The 21,323-nt window shown below is 44.8% G+C and overlaps 1 protein-coding gene across 1 annotated transcript in view; it reads right to left on the bottom strand.

Moving 5' to 3' along the window:
• Window positions 1-9,072: 9,072 nt before the first annotated feature.
• Window positions 9,073-21,323, bottom strand: part of LOC121537061 (pleckstrin homology domain-containing family M member 3) — a 63,586-nt gene continuing 51,335 nt past the window's right edge. Inside the window, exons 7-9 of the mRNA XM_041844813.2 lie at window positions 18,295-18,358; window positions 11,639-11,796; window positions 9,073-9,869 (exon numbers count right to left, since the gene is read on the bottom strand). Coding sequence (XP_041700747.1) covers window positions 9,707-9,869; window positions 11,639-11,796; window positions 18,295-18,358 — 385 coding nt within the window. The 3' untranslated portion in view covers window positions 9,073-9,706. The remainder of the gene's footprint in view (window positions 9,870-11,638; window positions 11,797-18,294; window positions 18,359-21,323) is intronic.

Here is a 21,323-nt window from a genome sequence, read left to right as displayed (position 1 = left end):
CCACATGGCAGCTTCTTGTTATTGTTGCTAGGTATCTGACCGTTTAGAATCATAACACCACACGGCCTTCTGCCTCATCGATGTGCGCACATCATTTTCGTGAAATTGTCCTACCGCTCAGCCAGACTCCAACTAAAGGCGTGGTTTGCCACTGATATAAACTGACTGTACAATATTTACCTAATTGCTTTCAAATACAAAGTATACCAAATAGGTATAGATACAGTAGATAGCATTAGCATGCGTGTGTAGTATGGTTGATGTGTCGGTACTAGAGACTCATTAGTATGCCACACCTTCTGAACTACATGAGTTATAACATTGCTCAGGAGAATAGTTATTGTTTCTTTATTAATATGTGCAGTCAAATAAACACATGTAGACTTGAGTAATGTTTTGGATTTGTTTGTGGAGGGGAGGGTTGGTTGGTCTTTCTCTTGCACGCACGCACGCACACACACACACACACCCTTTTTTTTTCCTGTTCAGGTGACAAAGAGGTGTTGAGGCTTTCTGAAGTCCAAAGGTCTTGCAGGGTGTGTGTGTGTGTGCGCGCCAATGCGTCTGTGTGTCTTTCTGACTGACTGTTTCTTTCTTAACTGCCAAGTCAAGCGTTTGTATTGCCTGTTAACACCCAGATTACATTGGCTAAACTGCATGTTACCAAGATAAATGAGAGTCAATAGAAAGGTCCACATTCCTGAAAGACTCTGTGGTATCAATCAAAAGACAGTGACATACACACACACACACACACACAAACACACATACGCTGGGTCACTCTTGGTAAATTTCCCTGGTGCCTGAGATGTTTGACTAAGACTTGACACATTCAAACAAACCCTGACCTGCATCATTGACCAGTCTGGTAACCATGGGTTACAGAGCACAGCATATCAACAAATCTGACAGCTAGGCAAACCTAGTCAACAATTGACCACACAGGCAAAGCTGCTCAGAGATTGGACAGAGTGACACAACAACTAATCACAGGCCAGTTTATTTAGGTCTTCTGATTTCTTTGGAATCAAAATAACGACCTGAGCTCACTTACAAAACACACACAGTAATGATTGTGCGTTCCATATCAGTTAGCTTGGGTATGTGAGTAAAATGGAGTGTCGTGGCAAAATCTGTGGCACAATGTTCACCACCCTGGCTCTTCTGTTCCCCCTTCCTCCCTCCCTCCCTACCTCCCTTCTCTCTTTCACTACCTCCCTCCCTCCTTCCAGGGCCAGGGATGAGCCTGCATGCCCGTACAGGTGTCTACACAAAAGCCTTTATCCTGCTCCTCATTCAGCCTTCTCCAAAGACACACACACACACACACACACACACACACACACACACACACACACACACACACACACACAAAAGGCTGATGACACAATGTTACATTTGCAAATGCATTCTCATTTTCCTGTCTCCACTCCCCCTCCCACTCTCTGATTTATCCTTTATATACATAGACATGAGGTCAGGGTTACACAATACCGGACATAATTACTCAAAACAACCATAATACCCCATTTAGGGACCTACAATCATGTGTTAATCCCACTTTTTGTGTGATAAGATTATGTAACTCCAATCCCCACTTTTATAATAGCATGAGTATTTTGTATAACAGTAATGTTTTCTCTGTTCAGTGTTGTCATACAGTGAGGCGCCTCAGCTAGGGACCACAGTTTTTTCTGGTCAGTTAACATGGTTAGGAAAACAACCCTGGCCCTATTTATAACGCATACCTGGGGCCAGGAGTATATCCTGCTACGTGACTATCCATGAGCCTGGGCCCTACAAATGACTTAATAACCAGTTCAAACCTTTAGTCAGAGGGCAAAGAGAGCATCACTAAAACTGAGAGTGGTGTGACATGTTGTAGAGAGGGTGGGTTGGTGTTGGTTAGGGTGCTGCTGTGGGAATTTAGCGTCTACCTGGGGAAGTCACTGGGTCTGCCGGTCAGAGATAGGAAACAGAAAAGGGTGTGTGTGTTCGCAGCAGTCCATCTCTGTCAGAGCAGGTAAAAGACCATCAGGAGGGTATGTCCCTGTCTGTCCAACAGAAAGCAACACTAATCACAGCAGCCATCAGTAGCCATTAGCAACCAGGGGTCGTCTCCATCTCTATTCAGTAAACTAGAGAAGTGGATTGGAATTCCACTTCAGGAATGGAATGGAATCCTCATTGAAAATAAATGGCCTCTTTTATCTATCTTCTTAATTGAAATAAAATGGAACTGACCCCAACCAATCAAAAATAGTGTAGCTACTCACTCAAGTAAAGCACAATGTTTTCTGATAATGTGGACTGAGCAGAGCAACGACCTAGTTTAGATTCATAGGCTTTTACACAAGGACATAGGTCTATGCTAGAGGCCCCAGTCAGAATGCACCGTAAGGCAACAGTTGTAATTCTACAGAGCAGCAGTACTAGCTACTCTCTCTCCTCTGATCCAGGTCACCCAGAACAGCAGGGTCCTGTGTGCCTTTGTGTGGCTGCTCCATGTCAGGGGGCCAGTTTGTGTGTGTGTGTGTGTCAGAGAAGGGGAGGGTTGGTAGGGGGGTAATAGCCCTACTCTCTTCCCCCTTTCAAAAGGACCCTCACCCTTGCGTTCCATCCCATGTTACTGTTGTCCACCGCCCTCCTCCTTCTATCCACCCCTCCTCTCTCCAATCGTCTTTTTCTCCTTAAACCGCCTTTTGTTTTCTTTTTTTTGATGGCATTTCTACTCTCTTGTTGTCAAGGCCCTAAATGAGTCTTGACTGGCCCCCGGGCCACTGGAGAAGCACAAAGGACCATGTTCCACTCGCTACAGTTGAGCCATTGTGGCCGCTGACAATGCACTAATTGGCGATGACAATTAAGCGCGGTCGACACTCAGGTTCAATTTGCCCTCTCCTCAATACAAATCACAGGCAAATGAGTCAGGCAATACACAGTCCGCACACACACACACACACACACGGACACACATGCACGTGCCCCCCCACCCTCCCACCCACACACACACTTACATCAACACACACACACACAGTTTTGTTACACTTTTACTCGTCTTGTTTGGGACTGGTTGGGAAGCCTGCTGTGAGACTCAAGAAGGAAAATAAGGATAGGAACTATAAAGGCTGAGCAAAAAATTTCCCCAACCATGTTTGGACACATATCTTTTGTCACTTCGGCAAACTACATAAAGATTTTACATACAGAGTTATTGTTTCAAAGTCCAATGACATTTTACAGGGCTTTCATTCCTCTGGTAACTACAGTAGATGTATTTCCAATAGAAGGGAAGGAATGTGTCAACCCCTCCACTCACTCATTGCATACATGTACAGAGGAAAAACACTCTTGTGTTGTTAAAACACTTGGTGTCGTTAAAACAACCTCACACTGAAAATCTGTTTAAAATCTTAGAGGGTTACAACGCCTGTAACCCCCGTGTCCCCTAGGGAAAGAAATGTGTGAGGGCTCCATTTAGGAAAGAGAGAGAGAGAGAGAACAGAGGTGAGAATTCAACTCTGGCCTGTCCAACATTAAGAACTTAATGGAGTTTGGAATCAACAGAGCGGCGAGGCGCAAGGCCCCTCTAAAAACCACCCAAACCTTTCAGACCTCTCTGCCACTTCAGAGAACAAAATAAGTGGCGAGCACACACGCACGCACACACGGCGGGCGGACAAGTTCCGGCCCATCGGCGGGCCTCAGATGGGTCCTCAGATCCCGGTGGATTACTGTCTGTCAGGAGGAAAGCTTTAGTGCTCTCTCTCTCTTCCCCTCTTTCTCTCTCCTGGACAAGACCTGGAGGAACTGCTGCTGCCAAAAAGGCAGGAGTAAAGGGGGGGGGATGGTGGGAGAGTGAGTTTCTCAGGCTTTGTGTGGACTCAGTGGTTTGCTCTGACAGATGGAGCAGAGATCCCATTAGCTGCTGTATGCCAGGGCTCGAGGTAGAAGTTGGCACTAACCACATATCTAGGATGAGATTACCCTGCATCCAGTCCTACTCTTAACCATTGGGTTGGATGAAATAATATCTGACCCTGTATCAGTGGTTAGGGGCAACTCCTCCCTAATCCTATGCCAGGCTGCATAGGTGTGCCTGGGTGATGCCAGGTGGACCCTGCCTCACCCGTGAGGCCATTGGATTAATCGATTCTTTCAAGGATTTTTCCAGATCTTAACCTTTGATAAGGACAGAACAAGGTAACGTACCAGCCTGTGCCAGCGTAAACAATATAATGCAATTCAGTATTAAAAAAAGACACAAAGCGAGTGGTAGAACTCAATCAGATCCTTGATGATCTTACATGAAATTACAAGGCTGCTAATAAAATGTGGTTTGTGACAGGTCCTCAGGCTGACTGGGTATTGGTTCTCCTCCATGAGGAAAGGAACCAGATCCATCCAGTCAGGTTTGTAATTTGGGATTATTGAGTCACAGAATCAGTGTTTGGACCTGCTCTGGCCCTAAACCAAACCAAGCCCAACCAAGCACAATAGGAAACATCATTCAGGGCCATTAACAGGACTACAAATAGAAATAGACAGGACTGAATCATTTGTTCCACTCTTACCATTCTTAGGTTGGTTCTGACACACAACCGGGGTATAATTATGTATTTCACAATGTATTATCTAACTAGGGCCAGTGAAGGTAAATCTCTAGGGACTGTCTTTTTACCTGTTATGGAAAAAACTCCTGTCCCTATAGTATCATCATACACCTGCCTCCAATGAATATTCACTACAGATCATAAAATCACTGTCCACACCACACTGTATTAAGTAGTTTGTTTATTGGCATCAGTGGTCCAAAAAAAAAATCAAGAAAAAGAAAAGCTGGAGGGATCAGGTACTGAAACACATCTCTGTAAGAGGTTGGCTGTTGGCTGTGATACATATTGAAACAGAAAGATAGACCGGTAGGTAAACCTGAAACAGTGCTGAAGTCCAGACAAAGTGCTGGTTGGTGCACAACATAAATAAAATAAATAGTCATGCAAAATAACAAAATGTAACAATGGCAGAGTAAAAGACACAATAAAAACCCAATATTGAAAAGCAGGGTGTATTCATTAATCCAGAAACCAAGTGCTCATGGTGCGAAGGTTGGAGAAAGTATGTGGAAAGAAAGAAATCCCTATTTGGTGGTCCGTCTGAACAGGAAAAACATGACCAGGAGAATCCTTCCCTTAGGTTCAATGCCCTCATCAGTCCCTCAGTAGTGACTATATTGTCCACCGTTTCCAGTGCAGGGAATTCCTGATGTTTAAGCTCAACATACATTAAGAGAAGCCGTAACACTACTAGTCATTTAAGCTCTGTAAGACAGTTTATGAAAGCCTGCACTCTGACTTTAGTAATGTACATTTTACTGCAAGTATGTACAGAGTTTTACTTAAAAGAACAGATGGTTTAATAAGCCTTCCCTTTCTGCTCTTAGCACATTACTAATAGTACATTGAGGAGCTTTGCTAGAAGCCAATTAAAAGAAAATATAATATTTAAGATATTATCTCCTTTGCTTTCCAGATTCGAGTAGACACCTTTATTCAAGCAACAGTAACCATCGGTTTCGGACCTCTTCTATACAATGAAAAACAGAAACATGGCTTAATACTACATGGGCATCTGAGGCATTGTATGATTAAAGATGGAAGCCCACACGTCAGTCTCACACAAACTACATTATCGCTGTAACAGGATTGGCTTTCATTTTAAGGCAGGCGAACAGACACTCAATAAATATAATTAATGAAATGGTCAGAGCAGGTAATCATAATTCACACACTCACACAAAAAACAAGCAATTGATTTACTGCAAATACTAGCATACAACCCAAAAAATTATAATAGCAAAATAATTAATAGTGCAAAATGTAAAAATAGTGAAAACAAAATGATAACGTAGCTGCATTTAAACAAGCACACCCACTTAGCTAGCCATTATCTTGCTCTTGTCCAGGGCATTAGTGCTGCTTGATAACACTGGCTCAGAGTTAGCAAGCCACACAAACAGACTGAACCAGACAGAGTTAGCCGTTATCCAGCTTTCAATCAAGCCTTTTTCCAGAAGGTGATATGACTTGTAACTTAAAATGTAAACCATACACTTACATACAAATACGTGGATAAATAAACAAACCAAAACTTGGATGACCAGCTCAAGGGGTACTAAGGCCCTTCCAGTAGAGATGGGACAAACAGTGATAAACAGAGACATTCTAGGGAAAGCAGAATCTGAATATAAAGGCCTAGTTGCATAGGGAAGACACAACTCAAGCTAAAGCTTCTGTCTTTTAAAGTTTTGTACGATTAAAGTACAGTACCTCAGAAAGTAGAAGAAGAAAGATAGGAGGAGAGGAAAAGGCAACAATGCAGAGAAAACATATATTATTGCCCAAGTGTAGTTCAAGTAATGGAAAAAGGGGATCCAAAAACACATATACAGTACACACACACTCAAGCAAATTCTTACACACACTGGGGCCCTCATCCTCCACCACCAGTCATTTGAGCTTAGACCAGTCACACTACTGGGGGTCATAGATCCCCCCAAATAACCATCTTTCTCACACACACACACACACACACACGACTGATATGGCTCTAGAGTGAGAGCACTGAGTCATAGCAGTAGAACGAGTCCCAGCTCCTGTGAGTTTGAGATGGCTTGTGTAACATAACTAAGCCCTGCATGGTCTTTTCCATGGACTGTAATTTGGGCCCTCTGTGGCTGAGGCCTGGAGATGTAGGGCTGACCTGATGGAACTTTTCCTACGGAGTATAATGGAGACAGCCAAAAAATCCACCAGCCTCTAACCCTATAGGACAGCAGTAAGGAGTAGCTGCCCCTATCCCTCTCCAGGAAAAACTATACATGATAGGATGATATGTGATTTGAAAATAACTATGACTCAATCTCATTCTAGTTTCAAGTCTGTCTTGATCATAATAAAGTGTCCCCCACTTGGACCCTCTTATTGAATATGTCTGGATAAAGGGTTGGTGGGTTAGAGGGGCTCCAAGGGGTAATAGGTGAGTTAAATAAGCAAACTCATCCTTCAATACAGTGGCTACTAGCCCAGTCTGTGGCTTGACATCCTAATGAACATGCATAAATAGTGCAGAAACATGTGAAGGGGAGGAAAAGAGAGAGTGAAGTGCAGAGAGACAGTGTAGGGAAGGAGGGACATGTATCCTAATGTAAAGTTGAGATATATAGTCCAAATATATAGGGAGTTGCGACATCACACCAACATAGTCCAGATATAGTCTATAGTGACATCACACGAATAGTCCAGATATAGGCTATAGATATAGCCTATAGTGACATCACACCAACAGAGTCCAGATATAGGCTATAGATATAGACTATAGTGACATCACACCAATAGTCCAGATATAGGCTATAGATATAGGCTATAGATATAGCCTATAGTGACATCACACCAACAGAGTCCAGATATAGGCTATAGATATAGACTATAGTGACATCACACAATAGTCCAGATATAGGCTATACAGTGGGGGAAAAAAGTATTTAGTCAGCCACCAATTGTGCAAGTTCTCCCACTTAAAAAGATGAGAGAGGCCTGTAATTTTCATCATAGGTACACGTCAACTATGACAGACAAATTGAGGAAAAAAAATCCAGAAACTCACATTGTAGGATTTTTAATGAATTTATTTGCAAATTATGGTGGAAAATAAGTATTTGGTCACCTACAAACAAGCAAGATTTCTGGCTCTCACAGACCTGTAACTTCTTCTTTAAGAGGCTCCTCTGTCCTCCACTCGTTACCTGTATTAATGGCACCTGTTTGAACTTGTTATCAGTATAAAAGACACCTGTCCACAACCTCAAACAGTCACACTCCAAACTCCACTATGGCCAAGACCAAAGAGCTGTCAAAGGACACCAGAAACAAATTTGTAGACCTGCACCAGGCATGGAATACTGAATCTGCAATAGGTAAGCAGCTTGGTTTGAAGAAATAAACTGTGGGAGCAATTATTAGGAAATGGAAGACATACAAGACCACTGATAATCTCCCTCGATCTGGGGCTCCACGCAAGATCTCACCCCGTGGGGTCAAAATGATCACAAGAACGGTGAGCAAAAATCCCAGAACCACACGGGGGGACCTAGTGAATGACCTGCAGAGAGCTGGGACCAAAGTAACAAAGCCTACCATCAGTAACACACTACGCCGCCAGGGACTCAAATCCTGCAGTGCGAGACGTGTCCCCCTGCTTACGCCAGGCCCGTCTGAAGTTTGCTAGAGTGCATTTGGATGATCCAGAAGAGGATTGGGAGAATGTCATATGGTCAGATGAAACCAAAATATAACTTTTTGGTAAAAACTCAACTCGTCGTGTTTGGAGGACAAAGAATGCTGAGTTGCATCCAAAGAACACCATACCTACTGTGAAGCATGGGGGTGGAAACATCATGCTTTGGGGCTGTTTTTCTGCAAAGGGACCAGGACGACTGATCCGTGTAAAGGAAAGAATGAATGGGGCCATGTATCGTGAGATTTTGAGTGAAAACCTCCTTCCATCAGCAAGGGCATTGAAGATGAAACGTGGCTGGGTCTTTCAGCATGACAATGATCCCAAACACACCGCCCGGGCAACGAAGGAGTGGCTTCGTAAGAAGCATTTCAAGGTCCTGGAGTGGCCTAGCCAGTCTCCAGATCTCAACCCCATAGAAAATCTTTGGGGGGAGTTGAAAGTCTGTGTTGCCCAGCGACAGCCCCAAAACATCACTGCTCCAGAGGAGATCTGCATGGAGGAATGGGCCAAAATACCAGCAACAGTGTGTGAAAACCTTGTGAAGACTTACAGAAAACGTTTGACCTGTGTCATTGCCAACAAAGGGTATATAACAAAGTATTGAGAAACTTTTGTTATTTACCAAATACTTATTTTCCAACATAATTTGCAAATAAATTCATTAAAAATCCTACAATGTGATTTTCTGGAATTTCTTTTCTGATTTTGTCTGTCATAGTTCACGTGTACCTATGATGAAAATTACAGGCCTCTCTCATCTTTTTAAGTGGGAGAACATGCACAATGGGTGGCTGACTAAATACTTTTTTTCCCCACTGTAGATATAGCCTATAGTGACAACACACCAGCTGTTCTTCTTTTAAGCAGCTGTTTGGTCACCTGGTGTGTGTACGTCTGTGTGGACAGGTCACCTCGTAAAACCTTCAGGTGGTGTGTGTGCGACTGTGTGTGTGTGTCCAGAACATCAAGAGGACGCATCACTGCTGTTGAGTCAGCATAGTCCGTCTCCCTTTATTTGTTGTGTCTGTTTGCGTGTGTCTGTGTGTGTGTTTGTCTGTGTTTGTGTTTATGTGTGTATGTGCAGCACAATGAAGACAGCAGAAAGCAGACAGGCTAAGAGGCAGAGCAGTTCCTCTCCGGTGGGTGTTGCGTTGGTGTCCATCTCCCAGGTGAGAGTGACGTCAGCTTAGCTCACAAAGCAGGTGTGTGTGAAAGAGCATAACCCTTTCTTAGTCATCAACACTCTCACTGTGTATCCTGGCCAGCTCACACACACACAAAACACACATGCTTCCATTGACTTTGGAGAGAGTAGCTCTGTGGAGTGGCACCGCTGTTTCAATCTGTGTGTGTGTATCTCCGGGTGTATGGGGAGTGTGTGTGCGTCCCAGGGTGTGTGTATTTGTGATCAGGTGTCCTGGTAAGGCAGTGTGAAGCAGCCTGGTGTATCATCGTCAGGGCTCCAGAAGGACGAGGGTGTCTTATGGTGGAGCTCTCTGTGTACGCAGCGTGGACACGGCTGGGCCTTCTGAAAACACTCTGTATGGAACACCGCTCCACAACCATCACATCTGGACACATACACACCAAGCACAGAGTCACAAACATCAATACAACACAAATCTGAAGGGGGAAAAAAGCATATTAGTTTCAGCTTGTAGGTTGGTCAATTTCACTGGATGTCTGACATTTATGAGCTGGAAATATAGATTTCTAGATTAACACATCACTGTACTAAAAGACTGGATTAACATTAGTTTCACCAAGGCCTGTCCAGCCCTGTCTGTAAGCTTGATCACGTTGCCACCCTCCCAGGTATCTATAGGACAAGACAGCATTATACACAGGTGGCAGTATCTAGCGATCTGCTGAGCAACACGTGTATCTTAACTGCTAGAAGATAAGATGAGATACACCTTGTTTTGCATCCATTTAACTAGGCTACACAGTACACCTTAAAACTTATGGAACACAGAATGGTGAAAGCATTTACTTTGCCTGAAAATAACAACATTTGGAGTGACATTTAGAACGTTTTAAAAAATACCATAAATTGGAATAAACTATGTAGAACATATTTCAAAAATTATTATGGAATGCATCAGATACAACATATCCATAGCCACTTGCACCAAAATGTGGCACCAGTCCCATAGAATCCAATTCTTCACCTATTGATGGTTAACAGTGTCTATATGGCGGGCTACCTAACTGAGTATCCCAGGCTATGTTATGGATGGGGTGGTAAAGCTGATGCAACCAGATCAGGAGAGGAGCAGGTCCTGCCCCCAGGGGTCAAAGTCTGGCCCAGGGACTAGGCTGTTACTCTTACTACAACTGGTTTACTATCACTATCAGTTAACATGATATTTCCTTGCCAAGGGCAATAAACCCTGGTCAAGTAACAGTTGAGGTGTGCCATCCAGCCTGATAGTGAAGGGTGTGTGTGTACCGAGCACTGCAATTAAATCATTAGCTCTAGTCTACAACATCTTCAGTAAGCTGAAGAAACCACATAATGCTTATGTGGGGTGTTGATATCTTTAAAGCTAGTTGAGCACACATTAATATAATATATTCACTTCAGCAAAGACCGTAACTGACACACACACACACACACCTCTGCTTCTCACGGCCCTGCCTTCAGAGGTTCTCCGTTAACCCAGAAGAGAGATGTGTGAGCTGAGCTGAGGCAGCAGAGATCAATAATTCAAGAGTGTGTGGACAGACTAGACACTAATGAATGTTTTATCTGCCTGCTGTCTGTCTCTCTCTCTGGCTTCTGGCCTAGAGCAGCACAGCCACGTCTGGCAATCTCTCCTCTCCTCTGTCCTCTACGCTGTCCTCTCCTCTGTGCTCTACGCTGTCCTCTCCTCTGTGCTCTACGCTGTCCTCTCCTCTGTCCTCTACGCTGTCCTCTCCTCTGTGCTCTTTTCTCCTCTTCTCCCCCTTCCTGCCCTGTTCTCTCCACTCTGTGGCTCAGCAAAGGGGACATAAAACCACCCTGAGGTGAGAGAGGGCCATTCCTTATCAGTGGCATGTCATAAGGCTCAGGCAGAGGGAGACAAGGACAGAAACAGGGATAGAGCGAGGCACTAGGGGGATTAACTGTTACTCTCCAGCAGGGTGCCATGTTCTCCCTGTCACCCATGCCCCTGCCAGCCGGTGTAACTAACAAGAGACAGAGACACACTCCTCTTTACTCCATTCATTCTTCCAGGATGCCATCATGCAAGTAGCTGATCTGAGATCAGTTTTCTCTGTTACCTTGAATAGTTAATAAGGTTAAGATTGTGGGAGTATTAAGCTGATCCTATATCGGTGCATAAAGGGGCCTCACCTCTTGGTGGTGCTCTCCTGGAAGGGGTAGATGACCTGTCCGTTCTGACACATCTCACAGATGAAGCCCTTCTCTCTGCACTGGCTGCAGCTGAAGACGTGGGAACTGGCAAACTTAATCACCTTGGAGAGAAAGGGGGCCAGCTTCCCATCAATCACCTGTAGAGAGAGAGAGGTAGGGAAGGAAGGAGGGAGGGATAGAGATAGACAGAGAAGAGAGAGAAGGAAAAAAATGAATAATGGATTAAGTGAAATACAATGTACTTTCCAAAACATTCTCTTCCTCATTCTACATTATAGAATAAAAATTATACATTTTCTAAATTCTCATTCTAAATCAACCATTCTATTTCCCATCTATAAGAATGCACTTCTGTTATATATTATCCTATACAGAGAGAAGAAGACAGCAGAATTTTCCCTGGGAGGATAAACACTTTTAATACAGGTCCCAACGGGAACCACTGCAGCGCAGCGCTGGGAGGAGATGGACAAGAGTTCACGTCAGGAATTCACATCGGGAATTTACATCAAAACTAATGAAGGCCCTGGGAGAAAGGCTGGCTGGAGGGGCCTGGGGGGCGGGGGGATAACGGAGGGGGAAGTACTTTTTTGGGGGGCCGTTTTAGCAAAATATTATATGTGAATGCCGTTTACTGGGCCGGCGGGCAAGTAGTTAAAACCGGCAGGGCCTTTGATTCATGGGGGCCTGGTAGAGAGCATTGTGGCTCTGTTGAATGGGGCTGGGGAAGGGAATGGGCCTGGCCTGAGTGGACCTCCAGAGAACACTGAGGGAGGCTGGGGGGCAGACACAAGTGGCTACACCTGGCAGCGCTGGGACTGCACCAATTAAGTCCTGCCAGGCATTCTTCAGCCTGGAGGAGAGAAGAGAAGGAGAAAGGACGAGAGAGAGAGAGAGGGACAGAGGGAAGGAGAGGCTGAAGAAGGAGGATGGGGATAGGGAGGGGGTTGAAGGAGAAAGGAGAACGAAGAAAGGAGGAGAACCCACCGACCCCCACTCCTACACACGCACATGCATACGTACACACAATGGAGATGGATAACTGAAAAGGTACTCTGCAGGGGAGGGGGAGGTTATGTCTGTTTGGTTTGGACAGAGAATGAGAGATTACATGATGTAATACTAACAGCTCATGACTAACTACCTAGAGAATGGGCGACAACCAGGAACAGTCCTTATAACTCTTCAAGCAGTGGCTGAAAACACACCACACCATCCCTCCATCTTTCCATCCTTCCAGCCCGGAGGCTGTGGCAACCCCAGTCTGAGAGAGCTACAACACTGTGAATAATGCTGTTTAGCATGGGAGTCAGGCTTTAGCCCAGCAATCAAAGGCTGTGTGTAGTGTGGAGTAGGCAGGCAGGCAGCCAGTCAGGCAGAGCAGCCAATCAGTCAGTCAGTCAGCCAGAAATCCAGAGAGCCAGTCAGGCAGAGCGGCCTGCCAGCCAGCCAGGCAGTGTGTGCCCCATCCCCTAGCCAAGGCCAGCACAGATGATATATGCCACCCCTGATCAATGCTGACACCTGGGGTAATTAAGACACTCCATAATTTAGCTTAGCAGAATGAAACAGCTGGCAACACACCACACCGGGTTCTGACTTGGACTGATGCTCAGTGGACAAGGAGAGAGGGAGATTAAGGGAAACAGAGGGAGGGAGAGAGGATGGAAAGAGACAGAGGGAAGGAGAAAGTTGCAGAGGGAGAGAGATGGAGAGAGTTTGAATTGAAGGGAGAGAAATGGCAGGAGAGGTGTGAATGGGAGATGCTTTCGGAGAAAAAGAAAGCAGAAAATGGCAGTAGCCCTAGGTTTCCCTTTCTTTGCCAACCAGGTGGATACATTCTCCTCAGAGAAGTGACCCCCCACCTACAGCTAGTCTGAGGGAGGGGTGCAGTCAGAGTGGGGAGGAGAGGGGCCACCATTCGTTTGTCCTGCCTGCAGCTGCCTTCCTCCTTCGCTGCCTTCCTCCCCCCCACCTCCTTCCACCAACACCCCCCAACCAAATCCTCCTCACCCCCCACCCCTCATAAAGTCACACCCCTCTGGCCCTGTCCCGTGCGGGGGGCTTTGTGGTCCAAAAGGCTTAATCCCCTAAAACCTCTGTTTAACATCCACTACTTTATCCCTCCCCAGTGTTCCCCTGATGAAGGCCGGGCCTCCATTAGCGATGCTCAGAAAGCCACCCGGATTACACACATAAAGACAGGGTGAGCTCTGTTTGGATAACACCCCTCTCACCAAACAGGATTACTACCAGCCCCAGTGTGTGTGTGTGTGTGTGTGTGTGTGTGTGTGTGTGTGTGTGTGTGTGTGTGTGTGTGTGTGTGTGTGTGTGTGTGTGTGTGTGTGTGTGCGTCTGCCAGTGAGTGAGAGCGTTTGATTGTGGAAGACATGTAGTGGGGAGTGTGATTATGGACGAGAGCGAGTGAGAGATAGAGATAGAGAGTGAGAATGTCTATGTATGCATGTGGGACTTGGAGGCAGTGGTGTTTGAGCTTTGTTATTTTAAAATGCAGAAATATGTGCAACTTTTGAGTTTAAAATCAACATCTTACAGTTAAGAAAAAGCTGCATAATTACCATTTACCAACAGCTCTCAAAATGACCAACATGCCCCTAACCCAGTGAGCGTGCCAGTGTAAGGGCATACATGCCTAAAGTCTGTGTCTATGCCTGCAGGGTGCCTATGAGAAAGTGTCTGGTCTCTACTAGTGTCTGGTCCTTGTGTCTACGTCAATGTGGCTACTAGATAGCCTGTGATGTGCGTAAGTTGCATGCCAGAGTGTCAGTGTGGGAATCTGCCCTATTGCACGTATGTGCGTGTCACCGTGGCCACCGTGCAATTCGGGCCGGGGCTGCTCAATGCCCCTTTGTCCCTCCAGTTGTTTGTAGGTCGTTGGCAGGACTAGGACTGCTGCCCCGGTACACGACACACAATACAATTAGCATCTATATGGCACTCCTCAGTCCTCCACAACAAGCCCATCTCCCCATCCCACTACTTTACAACTGGAAAAGCAAAAACGTTTCAATGCAGCAACAAAAGGGCCAGTAGCCAAACAAGTCCAGCCTCTGGGCAAACAAATATGGCCAACAGTCTGATGGTTTAAAGACGGAGGCTGCTCCAAATAGGACGCGTTTGTTGGGAGTTCAATAGCAAAGAGACAAGTGCACTGCTGCTTTCTATGAAGGACTGGGTCTAGTCTATAACTAGCCAGGGAGAGACGGTTCAGTCTTCATTGATCTCGCCGGGCAACAATAAAAGCCAGGCTTGATGAAGGAGCTCTGATTATTCAGGTGAAATAAAAGAAACAGCTCGTTAATATGGAAAGCGAATTAAGAAGCTGTAAGAGAGGAAGCAAAGAGAGCGAGTGAGAGAGAGAGATAGAGAGAGAGATAATGGGGAAAACATATGGGGGAAAGTGTACTTGGCAAATAGGTTCTAATCGAATTAATCAATTAAGGGGAAAACAAATGCAGCCGTCCATTGATTAATCATTGTTAATCACTGAATTGTTGAGCTGTTTGTAACTTTGAAAGCAGTTGTCAAGCAGTGAGTAAGTTGCTTGTAGCAGCATGTCTGTAGTAGCATGTTGCTGTGTCCTAAACTTGAGGTAATCTTTGAGCCATCTTTTAGTTTGTTTGACATGGACATCACAACCTCGCTGAGTGTTGTGTGCAGTCCACTAGAGAATGTGAGAGTGACACACACAGACCTAGAGAGAGAAAGAGAGACAGAGGGGGAGAGAGATTGGGAGGGAGAGAGGGATGGAGAGAGGGGTGAGAGGGGATAGAAGTATAGAGGGGGTAAAGAGGAGGAGAAAGGAGATAGAAGGATAGCAAAAGAGGGGGAAGAGAGAGACTGTGTCAGGCCAGCGGATGTAGGAAAGAATGGTGGACTGTCACACTCTTGTTTTCCTGCCTGTTGATTCTGAATGTGTGTAATTAGTGAACGGGCCAAGGGGAGATGGAGGGAGCAGGGAAGGGGTAGCAGAGGGCTGTGGACTCTCACTGGGTTGTTGAGGGGGGTCAGAGAGAGAGCGAGCGAGAGAGGGGTACACCACTGAATGACTAAAAGTATGTGGACACCTGCTCATTGAACATCTCATTCCAAAATCATGAGCATTAACATGGAGTTGGTCCCCCCTTTGCCTTTGCTGCTATAACAGCCTCCACTCCTCTGAGAAGGCTTTCCACTAGATGTTGAAACATTGCTTCCATTCAGCCACAAGAGCATTAGTGAGGTCGGGCACTGATGTGACTAGGCCTGGCTTGCAGTCGGCATTCCAATTCATCCCAAAGATATTCGATGGGGTTGAGGTCAGGGCTCTGTGCAGTCCAGTCAAGTTCTTCCACACCGATCTCGACAAACCATTTCTGTATGGTCCTCGCTTTGTGCACGGGGGCATTGTCATGCTGAAACTGTTGCCACAAAGTTGGAAGCACAGAATCGTCTAGAATGTCATTGTATGCTGTAGTGTTAAGATCTCCCTTCCCTGGAACTAAGGGGCCTAGCCCGAACCATGAAAAACAGCCCCAAACCATTATTCCTCCTCCAACAAACGTTACTGTTGGCACTATGCATTGGGGCAGGTAGCGTTCTCCTGGCATCCGCCAAACCCAGATTTGTCCGTCAGACTGCCAGATGGTGAAGTGTGATTCATTACTCCAGAGAACGCATTTCCACTGCTCTATAGTCCAATGGCGGCGAGCTTTACACCATTCCAGCTGACACTTAGCATTGCGCATGGTGATCTTAGGCTTGTGTGAGGCTGCTCGGCCATGGAAACCCATTTCATGAAGCTCCTGACGAACAGTTATTGTGGTGACATTGCTTCCAGAGGCAGTTTGGAACTGAGTGTCGCAACAGAGGACAGATGATTTTTACGCGCTACGTGCTTCAGCAATCGGCGGTCCCGTTCTGTGAGCTTGTGTGGCCTACCACTTCGTGGCTGAGCCGTTGTTGCTCCTAGACGTTTCCACTTCACAATAACAGCACTTACAGTTGACCGAGGCAGCTCTAGCAGGGCAGAAATTTGATTAACTGACTTGTTGGAAAGGTGACATCCTATGACGGTGCCACATTGAAAGTCACTGAGCTCTTCAGTAAGGCCATTCTACTGGCAATGTTTGTCTATGGAGATTGCATGGCTGTGTGCTCGATTTTATACACCTGTCAGCAAAGGGTGTGGCTGAAATAGCCAAATCCACAAATTTGAAGGGGTGTCCACATACTTTTGTATATATAGTGTATATGGAATTGTTTTAAGAAGGTCATACCAAGGATAATTTTGCTATTTGATTTAGAATTTTAAGACCCTTGAAGTCCCCCCAAAAAATATGAAAAAATAATTTGATTTAAAAAAAACTGCTATTAGCTCATACAAACGCACTGAATAACAGATTCACTACATGGAACAACAGATAGTCCCCCCCAAAAATTGGAAGTGTGACATATGCGGATGCGGGAGACAGATGCATCCAATGCAAAAAAACAGATATCTCTAGTTTAAACTGCCAGATTGCTATGGAGAAGAAAAAAAATAGTATGCTAATTAGATCGACCTTAGGGGGTTAATAAAGGGATACTTCAGGATTTTGGCAATGAGCCCTTTATCTAATTCTACAGAGTTAAGAAGGATGTTAGAAGTAGTTTCGTGAACCAATGCTAACTAGCGTTAGCACAAGGACTGGAAGTCCATTGCTATCTGCTAGCATACACTAGGTAGCATTGGCTCGCAAAACTACCTCTAACTTCCTTCATACTGGAGACAGAGACATAAAAATGGTATCCCTGAGTTCATCTGACTCTGGGGGAAGTAGATAAAGGGCCTCATTGCTAAAATCCCGAAGTATCCTTTTAAACGTTGGAGGAAATGCATTCCTAGCATGTGAGGAATGTGTTTGATGGCTTCATAAATGCTAGCCAGCTAGCTTTTTAGAAAAATTGTTTTGCTAACCTGTTTGCAATCGCTTTAGCTTTGCTAGCTAGCTTGCTGGCTAGTTAGAGAGGTTGGCTGGCTAGTTAGCTACAGTAGTTGGCTACTGCCATCAAGTTGTTGTTGTGTTATTATCAGATTTAGCCTTTTCTACCGTTTGCAGAATGCATACAGGCATTTGAATATAGCGTGGGAAAAGGGAATCTGGACACAATGTGGACACGGTAGACACATTTAAAATGTAGGTGTAGACCAGGGTTCCCCTACTGGTGGTTTTATTTGGCCCCCAAAGTTAAAAAAAAATTTAATAAAAAAGAAATGAATTTTCATTGTTGTAAAAACACCAGGAAATCAACTCCAAGTAATTTTAATTTAGGATACCTGTTCCCAAGAATTCCCACATATAATAGAGAGACACATGATCGTATACAAATGTAAGAAAAGTTTGAAATTATTATGGTTTAGTCCAATATTATAATTGTTTGTGCTTCTTGCAGTCAATTTGCAGTCTACAAATTATTTGTAATTATATTCCGGCCCACTGACCATCCGCTCAAGACAAAAATCTAGTTGATGATCCCTGGTGTAGAAGCATGACATGTTCGTAATTCCATGATCAGAACTCCATGATCAGAATACAAAAGCTGCATGAACTATCAAGTATAGACATGACCTAAACTCAGCCTACGTGTCTTACCTGCTGCAGGTCAGCCAGTGAGTAAAGGTGGATGTGTTGCAGTAGGTATTCTCTGGGGAAGATCCTATGGGGAGAGAGAGAGCATTACGTCAATGCATAGATGCAGTAAAGAGGTCAATGGAACACAGACTGTGGGGAATAGAAGGAGGACGTTGGATTGCTGCACGTTCAACAAATATGATCAACAGGCCCACAATGTGGTTACTAAAGTCTGATTTGTATCTATCAGGCTGTTGTCGCTGCATAACATTTAGAAATGGTCCTTTTCAGGATAATAAGAAGTGACTGCTAAATGCTAACTCCCGTTCGTACAAGCTGGTAGCATAGTTAGCATACAGAAATTGGTGGTGGTAGTCAAAGTCGTTTTGACGATGAAATGAACATGTATTGGGGTTGACATCCATAAAAGCATTATACTCCAATTTTTACCTCAACATAGTGTGAAATACACATATAAACAATAGCCTAAATGTAGGGTAATTTTGCTGGGGGGAAATGAGGAGATTCTGGATCTTTCCCCCACGCGTTTCCATGGCATTTCCATTGTTTTGGTAGAGTTAGATTGACCTCTTTGTATTCATTCAATTAATGGAATATTTTCTTAGAACCATAACTTATATCCTTTCATAATATATAATAATACATACCATTTAACAGACGCTTTACAGCAGTGCGTGCATATATTTTCATGTTTTATTTTTTAATTTTGTAGCTCAGCTGGTAGAGCACGGCGCTTGTAACGCCAAGGTAGTGGGTTCGATCCCCGGGACCACCCATACACAAAAATGTATGCACGCATGACTGTAAGTCGCTTTGGATAAAAGCGTCTGCTAAATGGCATATTATTATTATTATATTATAACTAAACTGACCGGGAGCTTCAAAGTACTCGTATGTAAATGTGAACACCGTTTAATGGCATATCATACATTAAACATGACAGTATTTCATACAGTATATTAAACATTAAAGTATATCCATGCATCAACATGAGAGTATATCATACATGACAGGAAGATTCTGCGCTTTCATGTTCAGATTCATATAGGACGATAACAGAATGTACACTATGAATCACGTCTCACACACACGCCATGATCGGGCCTGTGTAACTGTGGCAAGGAGTGGCCAAATTGCCCTGAAAATGGGGGTCAATTCAACAGAGTGTGAGCTGGGTTGGGGAGGCAGTGGAGGCTGGGGAATAGGTGTTTAAAATCCCTCTGCCTTATTATGGGGTGAAGTGGGATGCTCTCTCTGCTCTCTCCATCCTGCCTGTCTCGCTACTACAGCTCTCTCTACGCTCATCTGCCTAAACTACATACACACAAACGTTAGCATACATACTCAGACAAACATACACACACTCATTCACACACACACTTTCGCCCACGCCAGCTCACATTACAGCTCAAGGATCCACAAAGTGACATAGTGAGAGAGAGAGAGACAGAGGTAGAGTGGAAGATGGAGAGGGGGAGATATGGGATCATATGGACAATTTGGGTGCACTCACTCTCGGCACTAATAACACTGTGAAGGGAGGTACACACTCAGCCCTAATACGACTCCTGAGAGTGGAGAGAGGTGCACATACACAGCTCTATGCAGGTTCTATGGCAAGCTTTTATCCGAAGGGGGTTGCAATATCTATATAAATTACGTGAAATGTGTGTGTGTATACATCAGTGTTCAACAGAGAGAGAGAGGGATAGAGAGTGTGTGTGAACAAGCATGTATGAGTTTGTTCAGATATAGAGGCAGTGTGTGTGTGTGCCCACAGACAGGCAGGCTTTATGTGGTCATTGTGAGAGGAGGCATGGCAGAGGTCCAGTCAGAGAGAGCAAAGCCCCATTCACACATCAGCCTCAGGCCTCATTAGACAGGCTTCATTACAGCACTAACCTGACACATACACAGGCGGGCGGGCGGGCGGGCGGGCGGGCGGGCAGGAGCGCACGCTCGCACGCACAGAGACACACACAGGCTCAGAGGGCGGGCTATTTGTTTAGCTGAGGATGAATTCCCTTTTCATGTGTTTGTGGGAAGCTTTATAGTTATTAAGAGATAGCCAGGGAGGTGTGTGGTGTGTGTGTGTGTGTGTGTGTGTGTGTGTGTGTGTGTGTGTGTGTGTGTGTGTGTGTGTGTAGCTTTTCAGTCAGTAAGCGATAGACAGAGAGGTGGGGGGACTTTCATTAGTGCTGAACTGTCAGAGAGACTAGCCCCTACTGAGAGAGTGAAGCCAGCAGTCAGAGGCTTCGTCCCAAATGTCACCCTATACCCTGCATAGTGCACAACTTTTGATCAGAGCCCTATGGGCCCTGGTCAACAGTAGTGCACTTCATAGAGAAAAGGGTACTATATGGAACGTAACCAGAGTCAGAACAAAGTAAAGCATACATACATACCAGACACACAGCCAGAGAATGTACAGTCCATGCCATAACTGACTAATCTAACTGCTACAGTACAGGGTTCAGCAGACGGACAGAAACAGCTTTAATTGGAAGATATCAGTGTTACAGTTGAAGTCGGAAGTTTACATACACTTAGGTTGGAGTCATTAAAACTCATTTTTCAACCACTCCACAAATTTCTTGTTAACAAACTATAGTTTTGGCAAGTCGGTTAGGAAATCTACTTTGTGCATTCACTTATAATTCACTGTATCACAATTCCAGTGGGTCAGAAGTTTACATACACTAAGTTGACTGTGCCTTTAAACAGATTGGAAAATTCCAGAAAATGATGTCATGGCTTTAGAAGCTTCTGATAGGCTAATTGACATAATTTGAGTCAATTGGAGGTGTACCTGTGGATGTATTTCAAGGCCTACCTTCAAACTCAGTGCCTCTCTGCTTGACATAATGGGAAAATCAAAAGAAATCAGCCAAGACCTCAGAAATAGAATTGTAGACCTCCACAAGTCTGGTTCATCCTTGGGAGCAATTTCCAAACACCTGAAGGTACCACGTTCATCTGTACAAACAATAGTACGCAAGTATAAACACCATGGGACCACGCAGCCGTCA

Source organism: Coregonus clupeaformis, chromosome 23 (assembly GCF_020615455.1).
Source record: "Coregonus clupeaformis isolate EN_2021a chromosome 23, ASM2061545v1, whole genome shotgun sequence".
NCBI lineage: Eukaryota > Metazoa > Chordata > Actinopteri > Salmoniformes > Salmonidae > Coregonus > Coregonus clupeaformis.
The sequence above is the reverse complement of the archived record's forward strand: the minus strand, read 5'-3'. Positions and strand labels throughout refer to the sequence as shown.